General features: G+C 49.2%; 3 protein-coding genes across 8 annotated transcripts in view; 1 reads left to right on the top strand and 2 right to left on the bottom strand.

Annotated features, from left to right (window-relative positions):
- Positions 1-461: 461 nt before the first annotated feature.
- YIPF3 (Yip1 domain family member 3) lies at positions 462-4915 on the bottom strand. The gene is made up of 9 exons (XM_070418529.1): positions 4659-4915; positions 3881-4078; positions 3617-3723; positions 2265-2310; positions 2037-2129; positions 1754-1885; positions 1447-1560; positions 1069-1192; positions 462-966 (listed from the first exon to the last, which is right to left on the bottom strand). Exons 1-9 carry the CDS (start codon positions 4737-4739, stop codon positions 818-820), a joined length of 1044 nt encoding a protein of 347 aa, XP_070274630.1. The 5' UTR covers positions 4740-4915; the 3' UTR covers positions 462-817.
- Positions 4916-5028: 113 nt separating this feature from the next.
- On the top strand, positions 5029-9857 carry POLR1C (RNA polymerase I and III subunit C). The gene is made up of 9 exons (XM_070419383.1): positions 5029-5117; positions 5230-5301; positions 7756-7863; positions 8081-8213; positions 8504-8623; positions 8708-8860; positions 9007-9156; positions 9273-9389; positions 9511-9857. The coding sequence occupies exons 1-9, from the start codon at positions 5049-5051 to the stop codon at positions 9627-9629; spliced, it is 1041 nt and encodes a 346-aa protein (XP_070275484.1). The 5' UTR covers positions 5029-5048; the 3' UTR covers positions 9630-9857.
- A 674-nt stretch (positions 9858-10531) lies between these two features.
- The window catches only part of XPO5 (exportin 5), a 50208-nt gene continuing 41775 nt past the window's right edge, over positions 10532-18964 (bottom strand). For 3 of the 6 annotated variants that reach the window (XM_070418524.1, XM_070418525.1, XM_070418526.1), the window contains 10 exons: positions 18446-18582; positions 16652-16749; positions 16059-16105; positions 15511-15608; positions 14829-14891; positions 13484-13566; positions 12946-13053; positions 12689-12826; positions 12380-12544; positions 10532-12212 (listed from right to left, as the gene is read on the bottom strand). In XM_070418524.1, coding sequence (XP_070274625.1) covers positions 12075-12212; positions 12380-12544; positions 12689-12826; positions 12946-13053; positions 13484-13566; positions 14829-14891; positions 15511-15608; positions 16059-16105; positions 16652-16749; positions 18446-18582 — 1075 coding nt within the window. In that variant the 3' untranslated portion in view covers positions 10532-12074. Of the gene's footprint in view, positions 12213-12379; positions 12545-12688; positions 12827-12945; positions 13054-13483; positions 13567-14828; positions 14892-15510; positions 15609-16058; positions 16106-16651; positions 16750-18445; positions 18583-18964 lie in introns of those variants that run through there. The other 3 variants (XM_070418527.1, XR_011471870.1, XM_070418528.1) reach the window with 3 other exon arrangements.

Raw genomic sequence — 18964 nt, 5'->3', positions numbered from 1 at the left:
TTTTTAAGAGCAACCAGCACTCTTGAAGAGGAAGGACAGGACTCCTGAAGTTTGTTCCTCTGGCTCCAAGATAACCCAGGCAAAGCCAAGTTTGGCTTCAAATAAGCTGACACAGGAAAATTATTCCCACACAATGGCCCAGGTGTGTAAGGGCCTTATAATGACATGGGGTTGAGCCTGGAAGTTTTTGTCCGATTGTCATTACTCCACTGATGTCCCCGACTCAAGCTGGTGCACCGCTCCACCAGACTTATGGTTCTTGTGTTTGAGGCCTCCCTGCTGCTCCATGGGTCAGGTGTCCTCTGCACCCAGGGACAGGTGCCATATTCAACCACTGGCTTCAGGGTAGCCTGGGCTGTCCTACCTTCCTCCTGACTGTCCCACCTTCCATCCTGAGGGTATACGTAAGGGAACGTATGGCATCACCACCGACAGAACAGCAGAGAGCACAGGAAGCAGGGTGGCAGGGAGGACCACTGGAAGGGTAGCTGCAGTCCCAGACTTCAATCAGTATTTTAATTACCAAGTCTATATTTAACAAGACAATGTGGGAGAAATAAAGAGGAAGGAAGGGGTGGGTAGTGAGAGGCCTCAGAGGCGCTGACCCACTTTCTGCACTGGCTGCAGAGCCCTGCAGTCCTGGCCAGGGTTCCTGGCCTCGTCCTCTTCAGAAGCCCCAACAAGCGTCGAAGGAGGTGCTTAAGCGGCTACAGCTCTCTGGCAGCTGCAGCCCAGCAGAGACGTGTCTTCAGTGCTGTCCTTGAACCTTCCTCCACTGCAGCAGGGCTCCAGGGGCTGGCCGAGGGTTTCAGGTGGGTCAGTGTGACCGCAGGGTCACCTCGATGGCCTTGACTGTAGTGTTGAGCACGGTGGCTGGAAGCCTCGCAGCAGGGAGTACAGCGGGGATGTCTCTGGGGACCCTCTGCATGGGTGGGATGTTGGGGCCCTCCAGTGTGTCTAGGATCCCTGAGAGGAGGAGGAGGACGGAAGGTGAGCAAGAGCTGGCTGGATCCTGCCCTAGGCAGCTGTGCTTCCCTCCCCCCCACACCCAGGCCTCCTGTCACTTACCCTCTACCACCTTATGGTAGGCAAAGTGCAGATAAAGCAGGAAGAGCATGTGTAGGGCAGCAAGGGTGCCACACAGGAGCAGCCGCTGGGTGGGGCCCACAGTCCGTGACACCAGCACTGCCACCTAGGGCCACAGGAATACAGCTTAGAGCAGCGGTCGCCAACTGGTGGTCCATGGACCACTGCTGGTCCGTGAGGTCTGAAAGGTTGGTGACTGCTGGCTTAGAGGGCCTGGCTCCAGTGAGCAGAGTGGAGAAGATACTCCTTCCCAGATCAGAACCATCTTCGGGCTCTTCTCCCCCACTGAGAGCCTTTTATGAGCTTTCCCCAGCTCCCCGGGAGGACAGCCCACCCCTGGAAATCTCCTGCCCAGCTTACCATACGCAAGGTGGACAGCCCCCCCACCAGCAGCCAGAAGAGGTAGAAGAGGGCATGGAGGTGGATGTTGTAGGTGATGAGCAGGACAATGCAGTGCCCAAAGAGGCCATAGCCCTAGGAGGGATGGTGGAGAGGAAAATCTCTCAGGGTGGGCTGGCCTTTGGACCCTTACGGGGACCCTGAGAAATAAATGGTCCAGCGGCAAGCTTATCCCATTCCAGGCTCTGGAGCCCCAGGACAGATGCAGACCAGGGCCCGGCTACTGTTATAAGGTCACCCTTGCCCACCACCATGCCGGACTCCTTACCAGCAGTGCCAGCATCTGAAGCATGGTGATCTGGGCGTTGCACAGGTAGGCGAGGAAGTAGATGAAGGATGAGACACCCAGCCAGTAGCCAAAGCAGGTGCCAATGGCTGTGCCCATCAGGGTGCCCTCCCGCTGTGGGGTGAAGGCTCTACTTAGTCCTGGGAGGCCTCTGGTCTCCGCCTTACCCAGGGCTATCCTCAGGGCTGCTTCTAACTCCCTCCAACATTTTCTCTTTGGGCAGCTTTCAACTCAGCCACCCCCCAAGGTCCTCTGTCCTGCTTACGATAATGGTGTCCGACGTCTTCATCCCGTGGAGGAGAATGGCAACCAGTGTGAAGACCAGCATGAGCGGTCCATAGAGCTCACCAGCGATTTTCTGTCAATATACCAACTCATTCAGGCTGTGGGTACAATGGCTCTTCTGTTTGTTCCTCCTAGGTTTTGCCTGGTGACCCCTCCCTCTGCCCTAGCGCCTCCCCTGGCTCTTCCAGTCATGCTACCCTCTATTCACCTGGGGGAAGTTGACCATCTTGATAGGGATCATGGACTCCAGGAGCCTGGGAGAGGAGAGATGAGAGCAGAGGCAACACTTATGAGGTTCTGGAGGGCCTGAACCTTATTCATCTCTCTAACTCCAGACGGTAAAGGGAGCAGAGGGCAGTAAAGACAGACAGGGAATGAGGAAATCACTTCGTTGCCCAAAAAATGCTTCCAGGAAGGACCACCTTTGATGCAGCAGCAAAATGGAGAACCAGGGAGCCCTGCTGGGCGTGGGAGAGGGTTTGACAATTTACCTATTTGAACTGCTCTCCTTTAAAAGGCAAACCTCAGAGAATGCCCAGATTTCCGAACTGTGAGGCGAAGCCCCGGGAAAGGTTTTGAAGGTGGTACTTGAGGGAACCAGTGTGCCTCCTGCCTCTCTCATGATTGTCATTCCTCCAGGCACTGCTGAGTATTTTCTTGAAATGATTCTGAAGTGGTATGAAAATTCCAGGCAGAAGGAATACAAGTCCCCATTCTTTGCTTAGGTGGCTAGCTCCTAATAATACCTTGGAATTTGACTAGATTTTACTCCCTCTGGGAAACCCACCCTGTCCCCCCTCTAGCCTACTCTGGGTCAGGTGTCCCCCATATGTCCCTTCGTAGCAAAGGAGTGCTGTACTATAACTGCACTCATGGGCAAGGCTCCCATTTGTCTTCCTCACTAACTCAGACACAACTAGTAGAGTATGCAGAAAAAAAGCTTAGTAAGTACTTGCTGAGTGTACTGGGTATTTGCTAAGTATTGGTTACATTAAAGGATCAACAAAGAACCAAACCAAGATTAATTCCAGTTCTTGAAAAGTCATTCAACAACCATGTACTGATATTCTGGTGCACAGACTGTTCTGGTGCTGGGAATAAAATGATAAGCAAAACAGAGCCTGCTTTTGAGGAGGTCTCTGGGGAGAGGGACCCGAGAATAAGAAAGCATAGCACTGCTTAAATAAATGAGGCACTCGGCCTGCCCGCCATGAGTTTGACATGCTTGGTAAGTGTCATCTGTTAGAGGAAAGCACAGACCTCCATGGGAGCGACAGGAAAGGACAAACTGGGCACAGGGTTGAGGAATGAGAAACAAAGGAAGCAACATTTGAGCTCGGTTTTGAGGGAAGATGAGTGGTTTCCTAGATGGAAAGAAGAGGAAGGTGGTGGGCTAACACCATGTCCTGTTCCGGGACTGCTAAGAGGAATGGTGTAGCTGGAATACAGATGTAATGACGAGGGCTGGTGGTGTCAAGAAGAGGGGGGTTCTAAGGGCTTGGTCTCTGGCTGTAGTTTAGATGTGAGGAGGGCAGCGTCTGCCAGGAGAAGGATCCTCACCTGCTTCGCACCTGGGCAGGCTCCACATCAAAGTAGGGTCTCAGGATGTCGATGTTGGCATACAAGCTGAAGGCCCTCGAGGCTTGTCTCTTCCCTGCCTGCCACATCTGAAGGGAGGAAGACAAGGATGGGGTGGATGGGTGTTGTCAGACTGCTGGCTCTAAGCCCTCTTCGTATTTTCTGTTGGATTTCTACATGGTTCTACACCAGAACCCGGGGCCTCCTAGGTGCACGTTCCCACCTGCCAGGGATCGTCTTGCTTACCTGGTCAGCCACCTGCCGGCTCAACTGTCCCTTAAAGCCCTTCATGCCCAGGAACTCCCCATCCTCTTCTTCAGCAGCGGCTGCATCAGCATCTACTTCTTCCTCACGCAGGCGTTGGTGCAGCTCACCCATATCCTCGAAGCTGGAGCCTGAAGTATCGTCCATGTTCTCCATGTCAATCACAGCTGAGCCGCCACCCTGTGAAGACAGTGAGCTCCTAGAGTGCAGGACCTTTCTGCCCCATCCATTCAGACCCTCTTTGTTCACCCCAGGGCTTGGAGCTTTGTTCTTGCACTACGGGGGATATGGGCTGGAATCACCGACCATGCATTTCCTCCCACTCCTTGGCTCTCGGAACCTTGGTTCTCTCTTTTCTAGCCGAAGAAACCGACTACTCCCTGTTTCCCACACATGTCTTTCTCCTACTTTCCCTATCAAAGCCCAAAGGCCTGCAAAAGTGCCCACTTTCTTTGTCTTTCCCAACCCCAAACAAGCCTGTGCACACAGTATGGTTTCAGCTGGTGCAATACTCCCCCTGCCCCCGACCGATCTCCTAACTTGTCCCGAAAGAAGGCGGGTGGGGCCCGAGGCCCTCCGGCCCGAGTACACGTCCGGCCCTTTCAGGCCAGCATCAGTGCCCCTGACTGTCGGGTGCACCGAGACCCAAAGGAGAGGAAAAGTGCTGCAAACGGAGCAGACTTCTAGGGCCCGGGGAGAGTCCCCCCGACACTTCTGACCACCGCCGTCCGGCTGGCAGCCGGAGCTTTGAGGCCATTACCTGGATGTTTTCTTCGAACCCTCCCCATTCCGGGCCAGTCCCATTGCGGGAGCCGCCGGCCGGCGTCGCCGTAGTTGCCATGTCCCTCGAGGGCTCCCGTCGCTGAAGCCCGCGCTGCTCCCGCGCGCGGAGGACGAGCGGGAGAGACGTGGGCCTGAGAGGAGGAAAGGTACAGGGGGAGAGAGGTGGGATCCACCGGACCGCAAAAAAAGAAAAAAAAGAAACCCGGATGTTTGGCTCAAACTGACTTCCGGAAGTTGGGGACGTGGACAGAGGACAGAGTCTCGCGATATTTAATCTTCCAGGCGGTGACGCGTTGCCTCGGAGACGGAGGAAGGCGACTGGAACGTACGAGCCAGTTGCAACCTGAGTCACGTGGAGGGAGCGAAGATGGCGGCGGCCCAGGCGGTGGAGGAGATGCGGAGCCGCGTGGTTTTGGGGGAGTTCGGCGTTCGCAATGTAAGCTCTGTGGCCTTGGAGTCGGGAGGAGAAAAATGAGAGGGGGACGGGAGTGGGGACGGGCTTAGCCTCGCTGCCCCTTCGCGGACAGACGCGTCTCTCTCTCCTTTAGGTTCACACCACCGACTTTCCCGGGAACTATTCGGGCTATGATGATGCCTGGGACCAGGACCGCTTCGAGAAGGTGGGTGGAGCTGGCCATGTCGGAGAGAGTGTGAGGATCGGACCTGGTGGTCTGAGCAGCCTGTGCCTCGGAAGCTGTCCCTGGGGGTTGACTCGGTTCATGAAACATTTATTGAGCCATGTGCTAGGCGCTCCGTGCACACATGGCTTCCACCCTGTTCTGCGAGCAAGATGTTCAGTCTTGTTGGAGAAGAGCGCGCCTCAACAAATGATTTCAGTATAATGTGGAAAACGCGGTTGTTAGCAGTGAGGACGACGGGGGATGGAGTGGGGTTGGGAAGCGCTTAATCTAGAATGGAAGGGAGGGTAGAGCAGTGGTTCTCAACCTTAGCTGCACATTAGAATCACCTGGGAATCTTTAAAATCCTGATTTCTGTGCTTCATCCTCCGGAAATTCTGTTTCCTTGTTTCTAATGTTGTGGCCTCATCCCATAACAAAAAAACAGAATTTCCGGAGGATGAGGCCCAGAAATCAGGATTTTAAAAAGATTCCCAGGTGATTCTAATGTGCAGCCAAGGTTGAGAACCACTGGGATAGAGGAACGAAAGATTTCGTTAAAGAGATGACATCTTCTTGAGCCTAGAACGATGAGCAGAAGCCGAGAACAGCGAAGGGTGAGGAGAAACTGAGAAGCCAAATTATAAGGGCTGTGTGAGCCGTGCTGTGGGAATGCCCACGCAGTTCATTATTGCTAGAATATAAAGTGGATGGCCTGGCGGCTGTGGCTCAGTGGTTGAGCGTGGGCCCATGAACCAGGTCACCGTTCTATTCCAGGTCAGGGCACATGCCTCGGTTGCAGCCTCATCCCCAGTAGGGGGCGTGCAGGTGGCAGCCTATTGATGTGTCTCTCACGGATGTTTCTATCCGTCTCCCTCTCTCTCTAAAAATCAGTAAACTATTTTTTTAAGAAGTATAAAATGGATGGGCATGAGTGGTGGGCAAGATTGAAATGTGTCTCAGGGACTGTAGGTGACAGAGCAAAGGGGAGACAGAAAGTATGTTTGGTGATTGCATTGATATCGGTTGTAAGGGGGTAGTGTAAAGTGACCTAGCTTGGGGAACTCTGATGAATGGGGGCATCATTCATTGATGAGAAATAGATTGGGGGACTGATGATGCATTCAGTTTCCTGCAAGTAGAGAAGTCTATCAGGCTAGTAGAATATATGTTTGAATTGAGATGCGAAGTGAGATATTTTGGGAGTTGTCAGTACAGATATTTGCTAAGACTGAGTGCGGTTGAGGTCACTCTGGAGGGGAAACTTGGGATAATGTTTACAGAGTAGGTGGAAGATAGTGAGTGAATTTAGGATTCATCAGAGAAGTAAGAAAACCGTAAGATTGGTGCTCAGAAATCAAGGCACTAGTTTGAAAAAGTAGTGCTAAATACAACAGAAAAGGCTAACAAGATAGGGGTTTAGTGTCAACTGGACTAAGCAGTATGGAAGCATGTTTTCTAGAATAGTCTCTCTGCATGGTCTGGCTAGAAGCAATAATGCAGAGACACACAGAAACAACTGGTGTCCTTTGATAGATGATTGGATAAAGAAGATGTGGTACAGCCCAGCTGGTATGGCTCAGTGGTTGAGCATCGGCCTGTGAACCAGGAGGTTATGGTTCTATTCCTGGTCTGGACATGCCAGGGTTGTGGACTGGATTCCTCGTAGGGGGCATGCAGGAGGCAGCTGATCAGTGATTTCTTCTCATCATTCATGTTTCTCTCCCTTCCTCTCTGATGGAAAGCAGCAATTGAACAAACAAGAAAAATAAATAAAACTCATAGGTACTGACACCAGTATGTTGGTTACCAGAGAGAAGGGGGCGGGGGGGGGGGGGGGCGGTGAGAGGATAGTAAAGCGTAAAGGGGTCAAATATGGTGATGGAAGATGATTTGACTTTGGGTGGTGGGTATACAATGCAATATACAGATCATTTGTCCAAGAGTGTACACTCAAAACCTGTATGATCTTATGAACCCATCACCCCAATAAATTTTAAAAAAAGTTCTCACTACTAAGATTTTGGACCAAAAAAAACATTGCAAAAAGAACACATAAAGAATTAGGGGAGAGCCCTAGCCGGTTTGGCTCAGTGGATAGAGCGTCGGCCTGTGGACTGAAGGGTCCCGGGTTCAATTCTGGTCAAGGGCACATGCCTGGGTTGCAGGCTCAATCCCCAGTGGGGGTGGGGGTGGGGGTGGGGTGGGGCATGCAGGAGGCAGTCCATCAATGATTCTCATCATTGATATTTCTCTCGCTCTTCCTCTCCCTTTCTCTCTGAAATCAATAAAAATATATAGTTAAAAAAAATGGGGGAGAAAGGAACATCTAATGAGGGACATCTGAGCAAAGAGGTTTTTGGATGAAAAAGAATGTTAATAGTTCAGGGGGAAGGTATTGACTATATAGAGAGCAAGCTTCATTTAGTGTCTCCCCCCCCCCTTTTTTTTTTTTAGAATTTCCGAGTGGATGTGGTACACATGGATGAAAATACATTGGAGTTTGACATGGTGGGAATTGATGCAGCCATTGCCAATGCTTTTCGGCGTATTCTGTTAGCCGAGGTACTGGGGGCATGGTGGCAGGGGTGAGTTGCGTGGGGAAACCTTGCCATTACCTCACTCGTAGAATTGTCTCAAGGTTTAATTTTCCTGAAATTTTTGCTGAGCAGTTCTGCTCGTTTGTAAATTTTTCATCAAGCATTCCTACAGGAAGAGGTCTTTCCCTGTGTCAGCAGGCAGGGATTTATGTCTTGGTAGATGATTCTGTTTTGTTGGGCAGGTGCCAACCATGGCTGTGGAAAAGGTCCTGGTGTACAACAACACATCCATTGTCCAGGATGAGATCCTCGCTCATCGCTTGGGGCTCATTCCCATTCATGCTGATCCCCGTCTTTTTGAATATCGGAACCAAGGTGAGGGCTTGAGAAAATGAAATTATGGGAGAAGGGGAGTAGCTCTTTTCTGCAGAGTAGATTCTGAAATCAGACTACCTGTGTTAAAATCCTGGATCGACTATACTGTATAATCTTAGGCAAGTTACTAATCTCTGGGTACATTACTGTTATCTGTGAGAACACTTGCCTTTATTTTAATGAATTTGTTTTAAGAGGATTAAATGAGAAATGTAATGCACTCAGTATGGTGCCTGGCACTCAGATGTGCACTAGTCCTTTGAGAGCTGCCACCTCCTCTCTTTGTGCAGGAGATGAAGAAGGCACAGAAATAGACACTCTGCAGTTTCGGCTGCAGGTCAGGTGTACTCGGAACCCCCACGCTGCTAAAGATTCCTCTGACCCCAATGAACTCTATGTGAACCACAAAGGTGAGTGTTGGTAGTGTGACAGAGGGCCTACCTGTTGGGTGCTCATTTTAGGGACTGAGGTCTTTTGATGTGCTTCTCTTCCAGTGTACACCAGGCACATGACATGGGTTCCCCTGGGGAACCAGGCTGACCTCTTCCCGGAGGGCACCATCCGACCAGTGCATGATGATATCCTCATTGCTCAGCTGCGGCCTGGCCAGGAGATTGACCTACTCATGCACTGTGTCAAGGGCATTGGTGAGAACCCCATGAGCTGCCCTGGGGAGGAAGGCAGTTTGAATACAGTGGGGTGAGGTGTGGCTAAGGGACTCAGCTAAGATGTCACTGACAGGCGTTTGGGAATGTCAGGAAGGGTTTTCCCATAGGCTCTGATTCCCTTCTAGGTAAAGATCATGCCAAGTTTTCACCTGTGGCAACAGCCAGTTACAGGCTCCTGCCGGACATCACACTGTTGGAGCCCGTGGAAGGGGAGGCAGCTGAAGAGCTGAGCCGGTGCTTCTCACCTGGTGTTATCGAGGTGCATGAAGTCCAAGGTATGTGGTATTTGGGATGCTGTTCAGGCCAGGGCGTAGGTATATTTTCTTTGAAAGTAGCAGAGAGAATGAAAGCTCTGGGCTCGTGTGTTTATAACATGGTTTGTTTTCATTAGGTAAAAAGGTGGCCAGGGTTGCCAATCCCCGGCTAGATACCTTCAGCAGGGAAGTCTTCCGGAATGAGAAGCTGAAGAAGGTTGTACGGCTGGCTCGGGTTCGGGACCATTATATCTGTGAGTATCCAGTTTGCAGGGAGTGGTGGGGGGCAGCTCTTTGGTGCTATAGCTTCCTTGCAGAGTTCAGATGTTAAATCTAGCAAGCGGTCTAGGCTAAACTGTCTGTTTTGGTTCTCAGTCTCTGTCGAGTCAACAGGGGTATTGCCACCTGATGTGCTGGTGAGCGAAGCCATCAAGGTACTGATGGGCAAGTGCCGGCGGTTCTTGGATGAACTAGATGCAGTTCAGATGGACTGAGGCTTGCAGACTCACTGGCACAACTGGGCTTGGATGCTGCTGAGGCACGCTGAAGATTTTGGGTTCTGACCTGCTGCCACAGGACTGCTGTAGAGAGCCTAGTGTGACTAGGTGTTCTGAGTTTTCTGGGACAATTCCAGCTTTATTTTAGTCAATACATTTTGTTAAATGTGTCATAAAATGTGACTTTTATGCCTTTATAAGGCCTCCATGTAAATAAATTCACATCCAAACAAAAAGTGTTTTGTCTGAAACCACTTCAGGTAGATTCACAAATACGCGGCCTCAGTTCAAATAGGTTTGGCGCTGACAGCATGCTGGTCTCAGATGTCACTGCAGGTTAGGGCCAACAAGGCCTACATGGGAAATGACAAATTGAGGTGTTTTCTGGGGACACGGTCAGAAAATACTGTATGTCACTTAACCTACCTCTTGGATACTTGAGGAAATGGCTGATAGAGAACCACATGAGTGCCTGGCCAGTATGGCTCAGCAGTTGAGTGTCCACTCAGGAACTAAGGTCACTGGCTCAGTTCCCGGCCAGGCCACACACCCGGGTTGCTGGCTCGATCCCCAGTAGGGGGCATGCAGGAGGCAGCTATCAGTTACTCTCTCGTTGATGTTTCTATCTCTTTTCCTCTCCCTTTCTCTCTGAAATCAATACAAATATATATATAAAAAGAAACACATAAGGAAGAATAGCAATTCCCTTTGGACTATCAGGGACAGGTCCAGAACCACCAATGACAGCACTGAGTGGTGTGGGCTGCCTGGTCTACATTTGTCAGGGATAGAAATCTTTCTAGCCTGACAGAGCATGTCCATCAGTTCTTCCTCTCCACTCTTACGGAACAGTGACCCTGAAGTACGTCACTAGTTTGAAACAGTCAGATGGGGCTTTCTGTATGAAATTGAGATTTTTTTATTGACATGCAGATGTGCTTTAGAGTTATGTTTCTACAAAAAGGTTCTATAAACAATAGAAAACTTCTAGCATGAAGTCACAAGATGTTAAAAATAGTACAACACAATAAATACAACTATGCCCTCCACAGCCCCACTACAGAGAGGAGGAGACAGCTAACAGGTTTGGAGGGAACCATGCTTTGAGATGGCCTTCACAGTTGACAAGTCCAGAATACCACCCCTGGGACGTGGGACAAGTATGTGCCATAGAAACAGCTATCAGACACCAAGTCCTGTTTCCCCAGCTTCTCTCTTCCTGAGCCTCCCCTGCCTGGGGGCCAGCTCCAGCTAAAAGCTGCAGCTTCAGCCCACACTGCTCCACTCAGTCCTCACTGAAACCCTCGTCAGTGGATTGATGACAGCCCTCTGTCTTTTTGCAGAACACATGGACACACACTATATAGTTTCTGTATGGATTAAGCTTGTCCATGGCCAGCAATGACCTCAAGGCTAGGGTCCTGCATCCATGTATCCTACACTCAGAGGCCCATCCAGTGATCTCTAGAATGGACTGGAGCTCATATTAGGAAGGCGTATTTCCTTTTGGAAATGGCCCATGAGAGAAGTGGCCAGGGACCGGAAAGGCCATGAGATTTTTGAAGGCACCTGGACTCAGCTAGTCCTACGAGAGACCAGTGGCTTTGCTAGCTGCTTGTCACAGATGTAGCTAGTTGGTCTGGATTATCCTTAGATGCCAATGGCATCACGTGACACTAGATGGGGTACTGAGGCCCTTGTGCCTGAGTAGACCCTGGGGCTGGGGAAACCACACTGAGAGGTCATTCAAGGAAGGGCATGTGTGAGCTCTAAGGGGAATGTTAGCACTACTGATGCTGACCCAGCCCCGGTCCCTGAAGGTACACTTGATACTGCGTCCAGAGCTTAGCAGTAGCCTATACCATGGATCCCATCAGCTGACCAGATTCTTGCTCAAACAGTGAGGAAACTGGCCAAATTCAGCACTCAGCACCTGACCCACACATGCCCCTGGAGGATGTGGAAGGCTTCCTGCCAGCCCAGCAGCTTGGGGACTCAGTGGGACTTGCAGTGGTCCAGGAGAAACTCTCTGGTACAAGTCGTTCAGGGCTAAGCCCTTGCCACAAGGTCGGCTAGTTGCAGTGTTGGGTATAGCACCCCTAGTTACCACTCTGCACATGTGTATGGCTGCATGGGGGCGGGAGAGCTTGGGGAGAAGGGCTGCTCTGCTCTAGCTTTTCTCTCTTGGAAAAGCCAAAACTCCAAGTAGAATGGGAGATACCTGGGAGGTCTAGACAGCGTGGTGTAAGCCCTAACTCCCTTTTTGGACTTTAGTATAATTACTTCTAGCCCTGCACAGGGCCCACTCTCCAGCTCCAGACCTGGATCTCTCCAGGCTGACCATGGTGGTAAGTGAGGTGGCAGTGGAGAGGGGCCTAGAGATTAGCTACAAAGGAGAAGAGATGACAATAAAGGCCAAGGAAGGATGCCCAAAAGCATGATTCACGGTTCAAAGATGGTGGCCAGGCCGCCCTCCTCTTTGTCTAGCACCTCCGTCTCCAACACTGGTTTTGGTTTTTTGAAAAGTGATGGAAGATTCTTAATGTGAACTTCTTTCCGGAACTGCTCTCCCAACGGTTTCTGTGGAAAACAAATGAGAAAGAACTAATGCTGGACCCTGATAGTGGGTTGTTTTAAAGGTAATCTCACCATAATGGTCAATGAATACAGCTGGTTTCTGGTTTGCCTGAACACATCATCTAAGACCGCAAGGTGGTTGGGAGCACAAAGGAAGGTGCATGACCTACCCCAATACAACCAGCAATGAGGCGTTTGAATTGGTCCTTCCTGCGCTTGTCAGCGACTTTCTGCAGAGAGGGGTTCAAAAGCTTGCAGTCAAACTGGTCCAGAGAGTCTTTCTGTATTTCAGGGATCTGCTCCATAACAGCTCTTATCTCCAGGTACCTGGGACGCTGAGAAGTAAGGATAAATCCACTAAATGGAGTAGGTTTGGGCTCTGCCCCTTCCCCCATGCAGCACTAGCAACTTGGCAGCTGCCTACACTTAGAGGAAGGCCCGGCTGTGAAGGGTGAAGCCTGGCTGCCTGCCCGACTCACCAGCGCCTCGTAGATCTGGAAAGCCAGGTGCACGAGTGAAGCCATGCAGCCTTCATGCTGCCCGTGCGTCTGCAAGCCCTTCAGCACACTGCTGAAAAGCCATGTCACAGCATCTGCGAGCAGTGTCCCTGTCAGCACCTGGGGAGACAGCTATATTGAGGGCCAAAGTGGGACGCCGAAGGCCCCAGCACCCCAATTCCTCCAAATGACTCAGTCAATCCTTATGACCCAAACCTCGAAGGGGCAAATAACCATACTTGTTTGAGGAGGGGCCAGCACAGCTGGGTAGTCGTCCTCTGGCAGGACAGAGTGTCCCTCCAGGCCAGGGAATTGAAGGCTGTAATCAATAGCGCCGTACAAACATCCTAGGAGAAGGATGAAGGATTACAATGGGAAAGTAAGCACAACTTTCTCTGAGCATTATGTATCAGGAGCTGGAGTTTTAATAGTAGGTAAGCAGGAAAATGGTAAGAGAAGTGGGCTTATTTCCTCTCTATGTAGATCAGACAGTCAAAAAGAAAAAACAACCAATATAGAAGAGGAAACCTACGTATAGGAAGGAGACAGAGCTCGGGCCTGCTTCTGAGTTTTTCTGAGAGCCTTTGCCCACAGCAACGAGGGAGACAACATGGCCTTGAGCTTTTCCCACTCTTTTCTCAAACTTCAGGAACCAGGAACTTAACTCATATAAAGGAGTATTACCCCAAAACTTTTCTGAAGGCATCACAGAGTGAGAACAGTGGAAGCTGGCTCCACAGCTGGAGAAGGAGAAACATCACCTTGCCCTCCACCCACCTCGTGCTTCATTAGGCATTTGCCCAGGTCTGTAAGCTCTGCCATGGCCGAGGGGGTTACCTCTGTGGCCATCATCTCTTCATCTGTAAGCAGAGAGCAGAATGTTAACTCCAGCCTTTCAGAGCAGAGCAGACTCTCCTGTCCTGACAGAAGCTCACAGAACGCAGGAGAGTTCAGTAGCCTGGGCTGACTGGCGGCTGAGTCAAGCCTCGTGAAAGGGTACAGAAGCCATTGCCCATGGCAGATCTAGAGAGCCATCTAGCTGTACATTTGGGAAACGGTGGGAAGTGAGGTTTTCTGGATGGTTACTTAAAAAGCTGCTATTGGTGAGGAACTTGTCATTGAACAAATATATGAAGACCTACTGTAGTAGACACTAATTTAGTTACTGGGGATATCACAGGAATAGCACAAAGTCCCTTCCCTGGTGGGAGCTGACATTCTAGTGAGAGACACAAATAATAAATGAATTCATAAATAGGTGACATCATAAAAAAACCAAAGTAACATCAGATAGTGGTAAGTGCCCTGAAGAAAAATAGAGCAGAGGATTTGCTAGCTTGTTTGGCTAAGTGGATGGAGCGTCGGCCCATGGGCTGAAGGGTCCCTAGTTCAATTCCGGCCAAGGGCATGTACCTTGGTTGCAGGCTTGATTCCAGGCCCTGTTTGGGCACGTGTGGGAGGAAACCAATCGATGTTTCTCTCTGTCTCACCCCTTCCCTTCCACTCTATCTAAAAATCAATGGAAGCCCGGCAGTGTGGCTCATTGGTTGAGCATAGACCTATGAACCAGGAGGTTATGGTTTGATTTCCAGTCAAGGCACATGCCTGGGTTGTGGACTTGATCCCTGGTGGGGAGCGTGCAAGAGACAGCTGATCGATGTTTCTCTCTCATTGATGTTTCTATCTCTCTATCCTCTCTCCTCCCTTCCTCTCTCTAAAATCAATAAAAATATATTTTAAAATAAATAAATACCAATGGAAAAATATCCTTGGGTTAGGATTAACAACAAAACAGAAAAATAGAGCAGAAAATATAGCATGGTTGGAGTTGCTATTTTTGATAAGTTGGTCATGGAAGACTTATTGGAGGTTAACATTTGAGCAGAGACCCAAATGAAACAAGGGAACAGGCCATGTATATAATTGGGAGGAAAAATCATTCTAGAGGAAACAGCCAGTGCAAGGGCTCTGAGATGGACTATAGTTTGGAGGAATCCAGCAGAGATGAAATCTAGATGTACAACATCCCATCCACATCAGACCCAGAACCGACCTGGCTACAGAAGGGACAATATTTAGGAGCCTAAGGGTAGACCTCTTAAGGGCCATGCAACAGACTCACCATCTCCATCTGCAGGGGGAGCAGCACTGTGGTCAGCACCTTTCTTTGAAACACAGCACACCGCTAAAGCAAGAAAGCAGGGTTACTGGCTTGTTACCACCAGACAACAGCCATCTCAGGCCAACAGATCCCAAACTGTCTCTGGGCAGATGAGGGGAGAAAGTGAGGTACTGTCCAGGAACATCAGCTTCACCTACAGAAATGAAGGCATCTGACCAGACTTCTGATCCCTCTTCAAGTTAGATTAACTGGAGGGAAATTACAGAATTCCCTGAGACTAAGGGACCAGGAGAGGATACCTGATACATCTTTGTTCTACTTTGCATCACAAACAAATGAAATGACCCAAAAAAGAAAAATGAACCACCTTTATGTCCAAGAATTAAAAATTTCCCCCTATTTTGACAAAGCTAGAAGTTATTCCTACCATTAATCTGAATTCCTCCTGCTATTTTAAACCATTTCCTCATATTCTGGCCTTAGTATGAACAGATATAATTCAGTTTGCCATTCATAAAATGTTCAGAGGTTGCTTTAAGGGCTACCTTGTTTCTACCTAGTGAATTATTTCTCACCAACCTGTTAGTATTTGCTGCAAACATGCCTTAATGAGGTTGGGTGGGTGACCAGTTCTTTCTCCAGAAAAATTCTCTACTTCCCCTGGTTCCCACATGCCACTTACTGATTAGGTCCATGACTTCTCGGGTTAACATCCTCACCAGCTGCTCCTCTAGCATCTCTTGAGACTCTGGGTTTTCTTCTGAAGTCTCATCTTCTCCACTGCAGAACACCAGAGGGTCAAGGTTCCATGAAGTGCAAAAAAGCGAAGGTAAGAAATGCAGTGACCCTAACTAAACCGTGCCCTGTTCCTTCTCCTGGCGTGCTTCTGGTCTGCATTCCATGCACATGTTGGGAATGGACAGCAATGATCCATTGAGGAACATGACTTGTGACTATATCCAGTTGGCAGAGAGTACTGGATCAAAAGCCTAAGTGGCTAAGAAGTCTCAGCATTCTCCTAAGGCAGCTGAAGGTCCCCCTCTGAAGTCTGAGTCTTATCTGAGTCTGCATAAAGGTCACGGACAAGCCACCTGTCATTAATCTAGGCTGAGAATGACTACAAACCACGGCTGTTCTGGCCCTGGGACCGCGGAAACAGCCCCTCCCCTCTGATCTCCCCCACCCAGCTCGGCCCCAGCTCATCCACCAAGGAGAAGAGATGCTCCTTACCACAGCAGGCTCCTCTGGTTGATGACTTGCCACTTTTGGGAAAGCCTCTGGGAAAACAAAAAGGAAGGAAGTGCTAGTACTGTGTAGAAGGTTGGAGCAGATAATATCTAAGGTCTACTTCATGATTAAAATTAGCCAAGGATGACTGCAGGCATCAAAGACAGAGCCTGGGGAGGCCCACAGGCTAAAAAACTAGGTATGGTTTCTGTAACCTCCCACACCCCTAACGAGGGCAGCAAATTACACATCTTTGCTTGGAAAGGATCAACAATTTTAGAATTCCTGAGTCACTCTGGACACATCTGTTCTCTACCCAGCTGGCCCCTTGCTTAATTCGAGTCAGAGAAACAGAACCAGGGGAGGCACTCCTCTGATCACCTTTCCTCAGGTAACAGGAAGTGAGGAGCAGATGCCGACTCTGCAGGTGTTTTGTGGGCAATTAAACCAGTTCAGTAGTTGGGGGGCTGCTTAGTCCACTGCAGCAAGGACGAGCTGGTTGCACAGACATCCTGGTAAGGCTAGGAAACACTTCCAGAAGCTTCTGACTTGCAAGACTTCTGAGAGGCACGCGCCTTTCCTGACCAATCTCTTACCATGTGGAGGTAGGTGAACAGAGGTCCGAGGATGGGCGACACCAGGGCTTCATAGTGCTCTGGGGGGCAGAAGAGCACCAGAGGCTTCACAAAGACCCATGCCACAGCAGGTTAAGAAGTTTTAGTACGTGAGCACATGCCTTCTCATTCTAAAGCACCCTTATATGTCAGGCAACAGGTTGAATTCTTGGGCAGAGTCAACCGACAAAGGACTTGCAAGATGCCAAGAACATCCTCATCTTCAGGCTCTTTTCTGAAAATCCTACGCTGCATGGATACTCATTTCCATGATATATTTAGTTTCACTGTCCTTTCTACCAGGCTGCATGTTTTAGGCACTGAGTTGTCTGAAAGTAGGGCGGAAAATAGGAGGGACATTCTTGCGATAAACTCTCTTTCACTATTCTCCTTATAACGCAGGGAAAAAAGATACTAAACAAAAGATTAAAAAAAAAATCCAAATGACAATGAAGTACAAGAGTGCAATTTCAAAGAGGAAGCACCTGACAAAATATACAAAAAGGATGACAGTGAGATGGTAGCCCTAGCTGGTTTGGCTCAGTGGATAGAGCATCGGCCTGCAGACTTAATGGTCCCAGGTTTGATTCTGGTCAAGGGCATATGCCCGGGTTGCTGGCTCAATCCCCTATAGGGGGCATGCAGGAGGCAGCCGATCAATGATTCTCTCATCATTGATGTTTCTCTCTCTCCCCCTTTCCCTTCCTCCTGGAAATCAATAAAAATTTAAAAAAAAAAAAAAAAAGGTGGCATGATAAGGATTTGTGCCTAGCAACGAGCTTTCAAGCCCCCCTGGACTGCCTTCCCATTATTTACTTCAATCTTCTTGTCCTTTTTTTTTCTTCAATCCTCACGAAAACAGTATCTCTATATTTAAAAGGCAAAGTGACTGACCGTATGTCCGACCAACCGACCAGCTGTTACATATGATGCGCACTGGCAATTTAAAAATAAATTGCATGCATGTGCAATACATATAAAGCTCTCGCTGGCACCAATCACACGTGTGTGTTTTGATCTGTCATTGTCAATCATGAATTTGGTTGACACTCCTATTATAAAGGGCAAATGGCGACATTACTAGTAAAATATTTCTTCTACTTAATTTCCTTTCCATGTGCATGAATCCGTGCACTGGGCCACTAGTATATACAAATATTTTTGTTAATCCTCACTGAACGATATTTTCCCATTGATTTTTAGAGAGAGTGGGAGGGAAAAACAGAAACATTGATGTGAGAGAAACACATCAATTGGTTGCCTCCTGCATGCACCTTGACCAGGGCCCGGGTGGGGAGGAGCCTGCAACCAAGGTATATGCCCTTGACTGGAATCGAATCTGGGACCCTTTGGTCCACAGGCTGATGCTCTACCATTGAGCCAAACCGGCTAGGGCACCGAAGGATATTTTTATTGATTTTAGAGAAAGAGGAAGGGAGAAGGAGAGAGCGGGAGTGACAAGGAGGGAGGGAGAAACATTGATGTGTGAGAGAAACATTGATTGGTTGCCTCCCAGATGTGCCCTGACCAGGAATCAAATCCGAAACCTAGGTATGTGCCCTGAGTGGGAATCGAACCTGTAACTTTTTTGGTGAACGGGATGATGCTCAACCGAGCCACCCAGCCGGACAATCTTCTTGTCCTTTTAACATGGTTATTATATATTTAGATATAAGATTCCATCTATTCCATGCAGCTCAGCTCTGCCTCCTCTGGTGCCTATGAACTGTTCCTGTATTCAATCTTCTGGGTTAGCTAGGGACTTTGAAAGGATATGAAGCATGGGTCTGAGTCGGTAGTCAGGAATATTGTTCAAATTGACGAAGGCTGAGCTCAGGAGCTGGGTAGCCAGGTGCTCCACGCTGTAGAAGTCCTGCTGCATGGAAGGGCCTGCCTTCCCCAGGATATGGAAACTGTAAGGGAAATAACAGGCAATGACACATTCAACATCTACTGCCAGCCCGACTGCCCTGGGAAATCTCTGTGCCATGGATTTTTGGTACAGAGACTTCTAGTCTACAATAAGACTTCTCAGCTAGAAGAGCAATTATATTTACTCCTTACGAGAACTTTAACATAATTAGTGTACTTCAAAGATGTGGACTTAATCTTTTATTAAAAGTGAAAATAACACCCGTTGCCTCCCACTCTTAAGGAAACTTCTTGATAGCAGGTTCAGCATCTTCTGAAAGCCAGTTGTTGGTATCCTTTGGTACCCAATATCAACAGTAGCCTTCATTATTTCCTAAGTAATACAGATTTACAATGGAGAGCCTCTTGTTAGCTCGGCTGATT

Source organism: Myotis yumanensis, unplaced genomic scaffold (assembly GCF_028538775.1).
Source record: "Myotis yumanensis isolate MYYU_CA2020_CCGP unplaced genomic scaffold, mMyoYum1.0.hap1 SCAF_6, whole genome shotgun sequence".
NCBI lineage: Eukaryota > Metazoa > Chordata > Mammalia > Chiroptera > Vespertilionidae > Myotis > Myotis yumanensis.
The sequence above is the reverse complement of the archived record's forward strand: the minus strand, read 5'-3'. Positions and strand labels throughout refer to the sequence as shown.

Excerpts from the sequence above, each read along its gene's own strand:
- YIPF3 (XM_070418529.1), bottom strand. The coding sequence starts at position 4,739 with ATGGCAACTACGGCGACGCCGGCCGGCGGCTCCCGCAATGGGACTGGC. Across the intron at positions 2,311-3,616 it reads CCTGCCCAGGTGCGAAGCAG|GCTCCTGGAGTCCATGATCC; the intron begins GTGAGGATCCTT and ends CTCCTCTCCCAG. Across the intron at positions 967-1,068 it reads CTACCATAAGGTGGTAGAGG|GGATCCTAGACACACTGGAG; the intron begins GTAAGTGACAGG and ends TCCTCCTCTCAG.
- POLR1C (XM_070419383.1), top strand. The coding sequence starts at position 5,049 with ATGGCGGCGGCCCAGGCGGTGGAGGAGATGCGGAGCCGCGTGGTTTTG. Across the intron at positions 5,118-5,229 it reads GGGAGTTCGGCGTTCGCAAT|GTTCACACCACCGACTTTCC; the intron begins GTAAGCTCTGTG and ends TCTCTCCTTTAG. Across the intron at positions 7,864-8,080 it reads GGCGTATTCTGTTAGCCGAG|GTGCCAACCATGGCTGTGGA; the intron begins GTACTGGGGGCA and ends TTTGTTGGGCAG.